The sequence below is a fragment of the Mastomys coucha genome, unplaced genomic scaffold (assembly GCF_008632895.1).
Source record: "Mastomys coucha isolate ucsf_1 unplaced genomic scaffold, UCSF_Mcou_1 pScaffold12, whole genome shotgun sequence".
NCBI classification, from domain to species: domain Eukaryota; kingdom Metazoa; phylum Chordata; class Mammalia; order Rodentia; family Muridae; genus Mastomys; species Mastomys coucha.
Window position 1 is genome coordinate 30,829,884 of NW_022196894.1, and position 14,808 is coordinate 30,844,691.

At 44.2% G+C, this 14,808-nt stretch overlaps 1 protein-coding gene across 3 annotated transcripts in view; it reads left to right on the forward strand.

Annotated features, from left to right (window-relative positions):
• Positions 1–14,808, forward strand: part of Osbpl11 (oxysterol binding protein like 11) — a 72,484-nt gene that overhangs the window by 6,480 nt on the left and 51,196 nt on the right. Inside the window, exon 1 of one of the 3 annotated variants that reach the window (XM_031363703.1) lies at positions 3,268–4,211. The exons of 1 other annotated variant lie outside the window; for it this stretch is intronic. In XM_031363703.1, coding sequence (XP_031219563.1) covers positions 4,021–4,211 — 191 coding nt within the window. In that variant the 5' untranslated portion in view covers positions 3,268–4,020. Of the gene's footprint in view, positions 1–3,267; positions 4,212–14,808 lie in introns of those variants that run through there. One more of the 3 variants, XM_031363704.1, reaches the window with a different exon arrangement.

Below are 14,808 nucleotides of genomic sequence, written 5' to 3' on the forward strand. Positions count from 1 at the left end.
CACCTCCCCACAGCTGTGAGTCTGTCCCTCACCTCCCCACAGCTGTGAGTCTGTCCCTCACCTCCCCATGGCTGTGAGTCTGTCTCTCACCTCCCCACAGCTGTGAGGCTGCCACCCACCCCTCCCCTGTTGTTGAGGCTGACACTCACCTTCCCCCAACTATGAAGTTCCCACCTCTCTCCAGCTGTGGGGCTCTCTCCAGGTGTGAGGCTCTCACCTCTTTCCAGGTGTGGGGTTCTCACCTCTTTCCAGCTGTGGGGCTCTCACCTCTCTCCAGCTGGGAGGCTGTCTCTCCATCAGAAAGGTGATGTGTTCCCTCTTCTCCCCAGCTGGCTGCCCTTCCTTTTTCTTGTTTCTAACAGCATTGAATTTACAGTAAATCCCACATTTCTCTGCCTTTCTTCACATCCTGCTTAGGCTTCAGGCGCCCACTTCACGGAGTAAGTACAGATGTTCTTCCCTTAGCATCCTTGTCTCTCATCCTCTCATGTTAAATGTTATCTGTGAGACATGCCTCTATACACGTTTTCCTTTTCTAAGTCAGATTCTCCACTGCCTCTCACTGATTGTCTGTTTCATCCCCCAAATCCTTTTATTTATTTATTCATTTATTTATTTTTATTTTCAGTTGTGGGGTTACTTCCATGTTGTCCAGTGTGATGAACATAGTAAAACATGCCTTTTAGACAAGAACCCCACTACACCAAAGGCTGCACCTGATAACCAGAACCCAGTGACATCACTCACTCACTCACTCACTCACTCACTCACTCATTCACTCACAATAAACACCAGACCCAGGACTAGGCAGGCAGAGAACTCCACAAAGTCCACTTGATACTGTATGAGACCAAGATCAGTGTTCTTTAATAATAATCCTGCTAAAGAGGAGACATTCTTGAATAGAAGTCTCCTCTACTAACTGATATACTCTTTAGGCTTATGTATTCCACATAGGCCATCATCCTTAAATCCTTCTCAGGTTACTCCTTGAACAATTTAAGAGGAAACAGGAGACTACAACTCTGGGCCCATGGGACTGTTACACAGTAAAGTCATCATCAGGATTGTCATGGCTCCTCCTGGTTGTCTACTTGATTACATCTGGAATGAACTACAATCCAGAAATGGAGAGCACACCCGTTATCCAGATCTTGAGGCTGGAAGACAGATTTCTGACCTGGATCTTGATATGGAAATCTTGATGCATAGTGGCCATGAAAATCTTAGGTCCAGGCACGGTATACACCTTTAATTCTAGGAGACAGAGGAAAAGTCAAAGTTCAAAGACAGAGTCTGAGTTCAAAGTCAGCCTGGGACAAAGCAAGTTTTAGGTCCAGGTGTGGTGGTACACACATTTAATCTAAGCCACACCTTCTGCTGGAGACCTACATAAGGACCTTGAAGAAGGAAGATTCATTCTTCTTCGACTGCTTGCACTTACTTGCCAGCACATCTGTTGGAACCTACTTCTACAGAAGACCAGCTTACACTAGCCTCGTGGGACTGAGCAACTACTAGATTCTTGGACTTCCCATCCACAGCTGCCCACTGTTGGGTTAGCTGGACTACAGACTGTAAGTCATTACAATAAATGCCTTAAGTAAATAGAGACATTCCATACGTTCTGTGAATCTAGTGAACCCTAAGACAGGATTACTTCTTAAGTACATCAGTGTGGTTCTTTCAAATAGTTGTTACCCAGGTTCGTCTTGCCCACCTGGCAGAGGTAAATTTTCCCTGTGACTAGACAGAGAGTTAATGGCAGGACAGGCCTTGTAGATGGTTGTGACCCTGTGTTGCCTCCTGTGTTGTGTCCTCGGAATGCTCTTTGATGGGCATAATGGCTGGTTGTAAGTCAAGGTTGTCTCCTTTTGTTGTGGGAGTGGAGCCTAACTGGAGGTCAAGCTCAGGGGATAAACAATAAGAGACACTTCTTTAGAGACCCTAAACTTCCATTATGGTAAAAGTTTTCTTTCTTTCTTTTTTTAAGATTTATTTATTTATTAAAGATTTACTTTATTATTATATGTAAGTACACTGTAGCTGTCTTCAGACACACCAGAACAGAACACCCTTGGGCCTTTAATCGTCTAACTACCTTTGTTAAGAATCAGGTTGACTCCACTACCAAACCGGTGCAGGTCCACTATCATCGCCTTGACACTGAAGAGCCATCGCAGGCTCCCATCTCTGTGGCCCTGCGTGCCCCAGACTCCCTGCCCTTCGGGGTGTCAGATCTCATTACGGATGGTTGTGAGCCAACATGTGGTTTCTGGGATTTGAACTCAGGACCTTTGGAATAACAGTCAGTGCTTTTACCCGCTGAGCCATCTCGCCAGCCCTTATTTATTTATTATATGTAAGTACATGGTAGCTGTTCTCAGACACACCAGAAGAGGGGGTCAGATCTCATTACAGATGCTTGTGAGCCACCATGTGGTTGGTGGGATTTGAACTCAGGACCTCTGGAAGAGCAGTCAGTGCTCTCAACTACTGAGCCATCTATCTCTCCAGCCCCCAAAAGTTTTCTTTTTTACAGTTTGTAGCAAGCCTGGCAATAAGCTACTTTTCTTCCAGTCCTATTGGAAAAATTTGTCTTTTTTTTTTTCTGTTTAGCTAAATTCTACTTTGTGTAACTTAATATTTCCTAAGTAAGTTTATTACTAGTAACAATTATTATTTGTAAATCCTTTATATATCAATCTACTATAAGTTTCTCCTGCATCACCAAGAGCTCTAATTTCCAAGACAATCTGCTTTTCTTTAAGACTGATTTACCGCCACGCGATGGTGGCACACGCCTTTAATCTCAGCACTTGGGAGGCAAAGGCAGGTGGTTCCAGGACAGCCAGGGCTACACAGAGAAACCCTGTTTCGAAAATAACTAAAACCAAAAACAAAACTGATTTACCTTAGTCCAATATCTGTCCTTTTATTTTTTGTTGTTCCAAAATGACTGATCAGGTGTTTTTTTTTCCCCTTTGTTTTGTAAATTCTTATTTATTTTTTAAGGTTCCCTTAAAAGGCAAGAAATGGGGCTCTACAAGAGAGTATAGGACCTGTTTAGCAAGGCCACTCCATTCCCTTTGTTTCTCCCTTCTTTCTGATGGCTTGTCCCCACAGCTCCGTCTTTCAGCTCCTTCACTCCCTTGAGGCTCCTGTTACCGCCTCCTTTCGGGCTCGACTGCCCCTATCAAAGATGGCGCCGGCGCTTCAGTTCTAGCGGAAGTGAGCTCACACGACACCGGAAAGGAAGGCGGGGAGAGCTAGCAGGAGGGTGGGTGACCGGCTGTGGGTGGGGCGGCGGCCGGGGCCCTGACTTTTACGTCTAGGGCTAAGGAAGCTCCCGGGAGCAGTCGGCTCCGGCGAAGTCCGTGGGGCTCCAGGGCTAGAGCTCTCAGAGGAGGCCACGGTGAACCTCTCGCCTCCGGCCCGAGCTCAGCGGCCTCGGAGCCCGCGTCCTGCCCAGCGGCGTCTGCCCGACCCTCCGCGGGCTGCGCGCGACCCCTCCGGCTCAGGTCGGGGCTGCGGCGGGAACCGCCGAGCTAATCCCGACCGGCCCTTTCTCCTGAGGATCCGGAAGAGGAGAAGAGGCAGCGCGGCTGGCCCGACCCCGAGTCCTGAGGTCAGGCCGTGGGCTCCGGGGCTCCCGGGCTGTGGTCCCCCGTCCTTGCCCCACGTTCCCAAGCGGAGGATCCGCGACCTCGCCCCGCGCCGCCCGGCTGCTCCTCGGAGTGTGGCACCGAGCCCTCTGGCGGGGTGATTTGTCCTCCTTGTTCTTGCTCGGGAGAGGCATCTTTCTGAAGGGTACCCGTGCTCTTTAAAACTTTTAACCAGAGTGGAAATGCGTGTCCTCTTTTTCTGGACCACTGTTGGTTTCCACTCTAGCCGAGGTCTGAGATCCCACTGAGAGTTAAAAACGAGAGAGAGAGAGAGAGAGAGAGAGAGAGAGAGAGAAAGGGGTAAAGCACCTACTAAATAGCTCTGCACTTGGCCTCTCCCGCCCGAGAAGGGCAGATGAACTTTGGAGTTAAGATGCAGGGAGGTGAGCCGGCGTCGGTGATGAAAGTCTCCGAGAGTGAAGGGAAGCTGGAGGGCTTGGCCACAGCAGTGACCCCGAACAAGAACAGCGGCAACAGCAGCTGTGGGGGTGCCATCAGCAGCAGCAACAGCAGCCGCGGTGGCAGCACGAAAGGCTGGCAGTACAGGTATGGATGGCCCTCCAAAGTGATGTTCTGGGGTGGCTCGGAGTGTGTTGGGGTCTGCATATCCCAGGTGGATGGCCAGTTCCAAAGCGGCTGATAGTCTGACTTGGAGATAGAACCCTGCTTTCGTGAACAGGATTGACCTTCTTCTGAAATTCATTCAACAGGTATTTGTTGAGGCCCTTGAGGAAATCAGAAATGTACCCCCAGAGTTTTCTCGATTGTCCAAGGGTTTATGCTTCCTCTGATTTATTTCTGCACTCACTTCTGGTTTTTACCTCTGTTGTTTACACTAAGCAAGCCTGAATGGCTGTTAGAGCAGAAACTAGAACTCAGCACTTTTAGAGGCAAATGCTGGTCTCAAAACTTGTGGAATGAGTAGAGTAACAAGAGTCAGACAAGACCTTACCCTTTGGGTGCTTGTGACTTAGAGAAGGGGAAGGACTAACTTAGGGTACAGAGACAGACAAGTAGTAGAGCCTGATCAGGCTACTTGAAAACTCTTGGGGACTGGTGAGATGGCTCAGCGGGTAAGAGCACTGACTGCTCTTCCGAAAGTCCTGAGTTCAAATCCCAGCAACCACATGGTGGCTCACAACTACCCGTAACGAGGTCTGATGCCCTCTTCTGGTGTGTCTGAAGTCAGCTACAGTGTACTTATGTATAATAATAAATAAATCTTTAAAAAAAAAAAAGAAAAAACAAGAAAACTCTTGAGAAATTCCACGTTTGTTAGTTTTTATTAATATAAATGAAAAATTTGGAGAAATATCAAAAGTTTCATTTTGGTGTGATATATATATATATATATATATATATACACACATACACACACATAAATCCTTGAAGTGTAGGGAGAGATTACTACCCATAATTCTAAGAATGAATGGAATTAGGGTATCCTACGATGTTGGATCTGATGAATACTGAAATTTTGGGTAACTGCCTGTGTGTTTACTTCTAGTTGGTGTTTGTTTGGTTTGGTTTGGTTTTTGGTTGTTTTAAGCTCTTTGACTGCACTTGTGACACTTGGAAGGGGTTAGAACCAAGACTTTGTGAAAGATGCATATTTATCATGAGTACTATTCATATATATGAAGTGTGCATGTATTACAATATGCAAATATGGGCTGGGTGTGGTGCCACGCTCTTTTAATCCTGGCACATGGGAGACAGGCAGGAGGATCTCTGTGAGTTTGAGGCCAGCCTTTTTGTTTTGTTTTGTTTTGTTTTTCGAGACAGGGTTTCTCTGTGTAGCCCTGGCTGTCCTGGAACTCACTCTATAGACCAGGCTGGCCTCCAACTCAGAAATCCACCTGCCTCTGCCTCCCAAGTGCTGGGGTTAAAGGCGTGTGCCACCACCGCCCTGCGGAGGCCAGCCTTATATCTGCATAGTGAGTTCCAGCACAGCCAGGACTACATAGAGAGCCCTGTATCGCTCCCCCAAACCCTAGTATGCAAATATATGTGTATGTGAAATATGCAGGCATGAACCTACAGAAAACCTGAGAAGAGTAGGTAACTTTGTAATTGGCAAATGGGGATTGAAGTAAAGTCAGTGTAATCTTTTCCCCCTTGTGATTTTTTTCATTTTATTTTTTTATGTGTATGAATATTTGCCTGCATGTATGTATGTATGTATGTATGTATGCATGTTTGCCCATGTGTAACATGTGTACATTGGCTGTTGAAGTTAGAAGAAGGGATCAGATTCTCTGGACCTGGACTCATGGACAGTTGTGAGCTGCCATATGGGTCCTGGGAACCAAACCCCTGTCCTCTGGAAGAACAGCTATTCTTAACCACTGAGCCATCTCTCCAGCCCCTCTCCCTTTATGTGTTAAGATGAACCATAAGAAAATTCTTTTTGTGGGGATATTTTGATATCATTCAAGGAAGTAAGGAAAAGTTCAAGATAGCCAGAGGTCAGTCTTCTTATAGTGGCAGTTCTGAAAACCACTCTGAAAAAAAGTGAAAAATTAAATAGAATCAGAGCAAATACTAGGTGCTCAAAACTCGTGGTCTCCTTTTCTTGGCTTCTCCCCCAGGTTTAGAGTCTAAAGATGTTTTAAAACAAAATAATAATAGTTACAAAAGGTGACCATATCCAGTGCTTTGGAAAACAATTTACACTCACTGCATCTCATTTTACGTCTTTCTTGCACCTGAGTAAGTACACATGTTTTTAGAATTCTTTCTTGAGTTCTTTTAGAAAGCCAACCCTTTTACCCCTGAGCCACAGCTGCACTGTCACCCCACTTTCTTGACTTCTTGAAAGAACTTTGTGTTTCCCTCAGTGCCCTGTTTCTGCCTCAGGTGATTGGCTTGGCTTTTCTCTTTAGTTGCTTTGGTTGGCTTTTCCCCTTGTCAAGGCTGGTCTTACTTGAGTTGTGGACTCTTTATCTCTTTCTCCTTTCTGACCTCAGCTAATGGAGTCTGAGTCAGGAAATCTTTCAGGAACTCTAGAGCCAGGTCTTTAACTGCCTATCTGAATATTATAAATCTCACCAGTAGCTTTAGTCTCTACTATAATTGGATACTTTCTCAGTTCTGAAAATGTACATTGTTGGGTACACTGTGTGTGTGTGTGTGTGTGTGTGTGTGTGAGAGAGAGAGAGAGAGAGAGAGAGAGAGAGAGAGAGAGAGAGAGATTGATTTGAGACTGGCTCTCAAGCAGCTGGGCTTGCCCTGAGTTTGCTCTGTAGCTGAGGATGACATTGAACTCCTAATCCTCCTGATCCTAATATTAATATCATATTTAAAACATTTTATAAATTTCTTTTTTAAAAAAATACAGGTAGAAGGATTATATATGTGATATATTTGCCTTAAATGCTTGTCCTAACCACCTAGTTTCCCTCCCTGGAGAAAGTATTTTTACTGATTTCTCTTTTTGTTTTGTTTTCTTTGAGATAGTTTCTTTGTGTACCCCTGAAACTCATTCTGTAGACCAGGCTGGCCTCAAACTCCCAGCACTCTTACCTGCCTTTGGTTTGTTTTTTTTTGTTTTGTTTTGTTTTTTCTTTTCTTAAACTGTATGTGTGCATGTCTTTGTAAGCCTGTTCTTATGTGTGTGCTGTATGCATGCCTGTGAGCACATGGAGCCCAGATAAGGCATTGGGTTCCTCAGAGCTGGAGGTACAATATTTGTGGAATTGGCTTATTAAGTGAGTGCAGGGATTTGAACACCAGTACTCATGTTATATAACAAACAGTTTTAACCACTTTCCCATCTCCAGCCCCTGCCCCTTGGCCCCTGGCCCCTTTATTTGAGTGAGACAGGGTCTCACTATGTAACCCTGAATGGCCTTAATTTATTATGCAGAACAAGCTGGTCTCAAACTCACAGAGATCTGCCTGCTTCTTCTACCTTTTCAGTGCTGGAATTAAAAGAATGCAGTACCACACCTGGCTCTCCAACCCTGTTTCTTTCTGTTTTTTTTTTTTTTTGTGTGTGTGTGTTTGTTTTTTTGTTTTGTTTTATTTATTTATTTATTTATTTATTTATTATATGTAAGTACACTGTAGCTGTCTTCAGACACACCAGAAGAAGGCATCAGAACTCATTATGGGTGGTTGTGAGCCACCATGTGGTTGCTGGGATTTGAACTCATGACCTTCTGAAGAGCAGTCGGTGCTCTTACCCGCTGAGCCATCTCACCAGCCCCATGTTTTTTGTCTTTTGAGACAGGGGTTCTCTGTGTAGCCCTGGCTGTCCTGGAACTCACTCTGTAGACCAGGCTGGCCTTGAACTCAGAAGTCTGCCTGCCTCTGCCTCCCAAGTGCTGGGGTCAAAGGCGTGCACCACCACTGCTCGACCTGTTTTGTTTTTTGGGGGGGTTTGGAGACAGGGTTTCTGTGTGTGGTCCTGGCTATCCTGGAACTAGTTCTGTGACCAAGCTAGACTGGAACTCAAAGATCTGTTTGCTTCTGCCTCCTGAGAGCTAAGATCAAAGGAGTGAAGCCACAGTGCCAGATAAAGCTGTATTATTTTTTTGTTTAGTAAGTACTTATTTATATTCAATATATTTTAGGATTTTACTTACTTACTTTTAGCAATATAGGGAGACAAACCTAGAACCTTGTAAGCATGTAAGCCAACAATATTTTAGCTTTAAATAAAATAAAATTATTTTATTTATTTGTCTGAGTGTGTTGGTATGTGCGCCACATGGGCATGTGGAGGCTTGAGCCAGGTGTCAGTTGTCTCCTTTCACTATGTAGATTCGAAGGGTTGAACTCAGTTCACTAAGCTTGGCAGCAAGTGCCTGTATCCACTGAGCCATCTCATTGGTCCCTTAGAGCACTTTTAATGACAAAGAAAAAACTGTGGGTGCATGTGTTGGGTGCATGTGTCCATGTGTGTGTTGGGTGCATGTGTCCATGTGTGAGTATGTGTGGATACCAGTGGTCAATGTCAGCATCTTCCTTAGTTGTTCCCCATCTTGTTTTTATTTTTAGTATTTGATAATTTATAATCACTCTGTGTGTGTATGATGTCTGTGTGAGTGTGGATGTGTACTAGGGTGTCCATGTCACTCTGGTCAGAAGGCAGCTGTGGCAGTCAGTTCTCTGCTTCCACTTGTGGGTTGCAGAGATGGAACTTAGTTGCCATGCTTATGTGGCAAATGCTTTAACCTGCTTTCTCTGCAGCCGTCTCTACTTTAAGGTCTTTCACTAAACCCTGGGATCCCCTTTCTCTGCTTCACCAGTGCTGTGAGGAGTTTACTAAACCATACCTTTGTACCTCTGAGGGAGGTAGCAGGAGGATCAGGTCTCCTTGTCCCAGGCTGGGTCCCTGAACCCCAGACCTTCCTGCCTTAGCCTTCCAAGTTGATTAAGGACATGTTACCACCATACCCATCTAAAACAGCACCATTTATTATTTCACAATGTGTGTGGGTTGAGTATTTTGGCGGAGCCGGTTGTGTCCTGTGTCTTGTTTTCCTCTGGTCACCCAGAGGCTTGAATTTAAATAGGAAGGGTCTGCTTTTTAGCTCTCTCTTGGGACTCCTGGTGTTCAGTTCTTTTTGCCTTGTTGGACAAAGTTCTCAGGTCCTGGTGACTGATGCTCAGAGAGAGACCTTGCTAGTTCCTGGCCCTGTGGTCCTTTCTACAAAATGTACTATAGCTGGGCTGCTTACTTCATCAGAGGTAGGAATTGAGGGCCAGAGCTCTAGCCAGGCTTATGCTCTCAATAAGGCATAGTCTTTCTAACCTAAGCATGGAAGTGGCCTCACGTCTCTTTCCTCTGGGCGTCAGACCCTGTCCTACACAGGGCATGGCCACCAGCTGTCTGGATCATTGGGTACATGCCAGAGAATGTCAACCATTGTTAGTAATTAATGGAGTCCTTTCTTAGTAATTAATGGAGTCTGCATGATCACCTAATATCAAATCATTGTTTCATGTAATCAAACAAATTTGATCTGATTGTTAGTGACTAAACAGCAGTTAGGTGCTAGGAAATGAGCCACAGGGACCAGGACACCAAACAGTAAGGGTAAAAGGAGGAGTGGATGAGGGGAGTAGTGAGGGAAAGAAGGACAGTTGACCCCAGTTGTCACTCACGTTTAAAATTCTGAAAATGTAGAGGATAAATGAATCTGGGACAGTGAGATTATGCATTGGGCTGTAGATGTGCCCAACTCAGTATGCCCGAGTGTTTTCAGCTAGCTTCAGAATGAAGGGACGTGGACATATTTAAGCCCACAGTTCTCAGAGGAAGGTCTTAAAGGCACTGTCTCTGTAAACAGTGGAAGAAAATGGAAGTTGAAATGAGTTGGCCAGATCCCATAGCTAGTAATTGGAAAAACTTTTATGACTAGTTATTTGCATAGAGGTATTAAAAGAAGATAGGCTGTAAATGAATGGATACTTATTGGTAGTAATAACTAGTTTAATACATGGTTTGTCTCATGTTTTGCTATGATTCTAACTCATAACAATTGTTTTTGAGCCTGTTCAGTGTGTGAGCCTCTTTGTTAGTCAATTCCCAATTATGTGCACACCCAGCAGAGTGGAAATTGAAAGGTCCTGGCCTTCATTTTCAGTGTCATTGAAAAAAATCAGGGAAGGAAAGAGCGAACCTCTTCCGTGTTTGCACACTGTCCCTTGACGACCCTAAGAAAAAGCTTGTTGAATTTATTCCATTAGCCCTAAATTATCTTCCCCTTTAGAGTCATTTATATTCAATTCACATGTGGATTTTACTTACCATATGTAGAGAGGATAGATTTCTTAATTCATGGTCCCTCCTTTTTCACTGTGAATGCTGACAGTTCATACATGAATTTTTCTTTTTATTTTTCTATTCTCTGTGTCAGCTTTTTTTGCTGTGTTATTGTTGTTTGTTTTTGTTTTTTGAGGCAGAATTTCTCAGTGTAGCCCTTGGCTGTCCTGGAACTCCCTCTGTAGACTATGCTGGCCTCAAACTCAGAGATCCACCTGCATCTGTCTCCCAAGTGCTGGGGTTAAAGGTTTGTACAAAGGGAGGCTTACAAATCTGCAACTGCACTGTTTATCGAAATGGATGGAAAGGAACAAACCAAAGGAAGTTATAAAAGGCAGGCTGGCTGTATGTGGTAGGGACTGCCTTTCCAAACTTTAAACACTTCAAACCTTTTATTTTTGGCTCTCAACCAGCTGACCACCACTAGCTAAAGGCACGGAATTGGGCTTTTCAGAGGAAGGACTGGCAGAAGTCTTGGAATGGGCCTCTGTCTCTAGGCTGCTGTTAAACAGCCTTGAAAACAACTGTGGAACAAAGGGCAGCCAGTACCTCAGCTCACCAAACATTCCTCGGAAGACCCATCATGTGTGCCATTGCTTATATTTTTTTACTATGATGAAATTAAGTCTCATGATGAAACAGAGTCTTTTTTGGCAGAGTCAGTAGTACAGCTTACTGCTTTTGATAAGACGTGTGTGTTCTAGCCAGGCCTCTAAGTTCTGCCCTTTAACACACTCTGTCCTAGGTGTAGGTGTCACTTGCTGTCTTTGTGGCCCGGTGGGATTGGGCTGAAAATCAGTGTGCTGCTATTACCCTGAGAGCTGAAGTCAGTCTGTCCTTTCCCACACAGGAGTTGTCTGCCACTCCCTATGAATTGTAGCCTGCTAATTTGCTAGCTTGTGAATAGGATAATCCTCAGACCCCCTATAGTTCTAGCAGAATATCTATTGGAGAATACTACAGTAATAAAAATGATTAGTTTTGCTGCTGGGACAAGCCAATGGCTTTGAGCTTGCTAGGTAAGTTCTTTATCACTGAGCTATATCTCCAGCCCAAACAATAGTTAAATACATATAACTATGCATACTATAATATTTATTTCAAGCATCTGATCATTATTTATGATTATACATCTTTCACAGAGTTTTGCCTTTAACTCCTAAGTTTCACACACATTCTACCAATACAGACAGCTCCTGAACAAAAAAGGAATAGAGTTAAATACACAGGCTATTAACTAGAACTTAAAGAGTTCATCCCTATGATTCAAAAGCATGCATGGCATACCTTGACTTTATTCATTCTTAAAATTATGGATTGTAAATTCTCCAATGCTTTATCAAAAACCAAAATAAGCCTGTTACTTTTTAAACTTTCTTCATAAAGATTTCCTCATTAAAACAGCATTTAAGGGGGCTGGAGAAGTGGCTCAGTACTTAAGGGCATTGGCTGTTCTTCCAGAGGATGTATAGCTGTCTGTAATTTCAGAATCTTGCACCCTCATACAGACGTACGTGCAGGCAAAATAATATGTGCACATAAAATAAATAATTTTTTTTTTAGATTTTTTTTTTTTTTTTTTGGTTTTTTTGAGACAGGGTTTCTCTGTGTAGCCTTGGCTGTCCTGGAACTCACTCTGTAGACCAGGCTGGCCTCGAACTCAGAAATCCGCCTGCCTCTGCCTCCCAAGTGCTGGGGTTAAAGGCGTGCGCCACCACCGCCCGGCTAGAAAGTATTTTTTAAAAACAGCCTGATTAACTCAAACTGAAATGTTCCTTGGCTCAGGTCTGAGTGTTGGAAGCTCTGTACTTTCTTCACTACTACTGCCTGGCTCTGCCCTTGTCAGTCCATTCAGCCACTCCCTTGGTTTTCAGTCTCTGGTAGCACTGGGCACCACTTCACAGTCACCTTGAAATATGTGTGGACTCCATCTTCTGTACTCTTCCACTCTTGCTTCTCTGTTCGGCTTGTCCTTGAACTTTTCCTTAGTGTTCTCTCTCACCCCTGTCTGTCTCTTGTCATGTATGTATCTTGGGTAGTCTTGTTTACAACCAAGCCTTCAGATGTGCTGTATGCACATAGTCCATGTATGGACTGCTGAGTCTGTCTCTATGTCTCAGTCATGCTGCCTTACCAGATACTTCCTCTGTGCACCTTGCAGGTCCTTCAGGCCACTGAGTAAAGTGTGAATTCCTCTGTGACCCCGTTGTTTGGGTGTGGCATCTGTTTTTTGCCTAGTTATTGCAGTTGGAATCTATCTGTTGCCTTTGCTTTTCTCTCTCACTCTGTCCCTTTCTCATTTCACATCTACTCAGTCAGCAGGTCCTGTCACCCCAGCCTGTTACCATAGCGTCCTGTACTCTGATGAGATACTCTTTGTAGACAGATACCATATATATTCTCTTGTTTGTAGCTCCCAGATTGTGTATAGATACATAAAATAGATGCATGTGACTGTGATGTGAAAGTAGATGCAACACTGGCCAGTGGGACAAAGGGGACTGACAAGAGGGAGGGGCGTGGAAAGAGAGGGTGCTCATACACACTGGACACTTGAAGAAAAACCTAAAAGGGAAAAACACACTCCTGTTACTGTGTTCCAGAGCTGCTGCGTTTTTTCTCTGTGTGATGTATTTCTCCTGGGGAATTTTTTTTTTACTTCTCCGTGGGTTTTCAGAGTGCTTTGTAACAATCCCTTCCCCTTCATCCTCTCCTCCCTCTCCTCTCTCCCTCTCCCCCTTCCTCCCCCTTCCTTCCTTTCTTGTTTCTTTTTCGTTTTTGTTTGTTTGTTTGAAACAGGTTTACTCTGTGTAGTCCTGGCTGTCCTGGAGTTTGCTGTGTAGATCAGGCTGGCCTCAAACCCAGAGATCTGTCTACCTCTGCCTCCCAAGTGCTGACATCTAAAGAGGCAATTCACTACTGCCCGGGAATCATTTGTTCTTAACTGAAAGGATCTGAAAGTGTTTAAAAGCAGGTTTGATTTTAAACATTTTATGTAACTTAAGTCTGATAAAGTTTAACGGTTGGAGCTTAACACATGTGACACCACCCCTTAGGGAATTGAAACAGGAGGGATAGGCTTGAGAAGGTTGGGGCTAGCATAGGAGGTAGGTAGGGTTATGTGTGTGTCTGTGTCTGTGTGTCTGTGTCTGTGCATATAGCAAGACTGTCTCAAACAAACAGAAAGAAGTAAGTATGGAGTAGTAATGGAGGTTGGGAATTGAAACAATCATTTTCTAGGAGGAGTGTCAGACTAAATGTATTAATACCACTGGCCAGATACAGCCAATTGTGAGCCACCCAACATGGGTGCTAGGAAGACAACTCAGGGTCCCTGGAAGAGCAATATGTGTTCTCAACCACCAAGCCATCTCTCCAGCCCTTCACCAGCTATTTTCCTATACAGCTTCCAGGACTAATCCCAGCAGATGAATGATACTTTGAAATATCAGGAACACATCCAGTTTTTGAGCAGTGGTGTTACTGAAAATAACTTTTTCATAGCTTAGTTTTAAGTGTCTTTTTTTTTAATCATCTGATTCATAGAACATGAAATAGCATGATAAAATGAGGTATGTAATGTTTTCCTCAATTAGCAACCAGATTGTCTTAATATTAAAAGGTTCATTAAGTTCTGCAAAAATGCATACACTTCTAAGGAGTGGAGTGTGAGTGCTGGAGGGTCACATACTCAGTCACAGGCTTCCATCAGAAACTTGGTCAGCAGTGTTTCAGGCTGAGAGCTTTCAGATTTTGATGTATGTATGTGGTAATTAGGACTTGGGATATTTGGATTAGGGGGTGCTAGCTTGTATAAGGAGATATGGAGTGAACAGAGATGTTCAGGTCCAGCACAGAGGTGGGCTGCATGCCTCTCATCCCAGCACTGGCGGGGCAGAGGCAGGACCAGCAGGAGTCTCAGGTCATCCTTGGCTGAATAGTGACTTTGAAACCAGTCTGGGCTACAGCATACCCACAGCTCCCAAAGCAAAAGTCTTACAGTATCTTCTCATGGCCAGCAGATAGCACAGTGTTCCCACATTAAGCAGCTGTGCTAACAAGTTTTTGGGGACAGTAAGGGGGAGAGATGAAGAGAGCCTGCGATTGTCCGTGCCAAAAATAGCAATGCTCAAGTTGTTTCTGCATAACCTAGGGGCTGGTGTTTCATATATCAAAACAAGCAGTAGTCTACACTTACTTATTTGAATCTTGTTCTTCTGTTGCTGTTTTGAGACAGGGTCTCTTTTTATGTAGCCCAGGTTGGTCTTGAACTTATACATGTTCCTGCTTTAACCTCCCAAGACTGGGATTTCTGGCAGGTTACCACCATGTCCAGCTTGAATCTGCTTCTCTTTTTTTTTTTTTTTT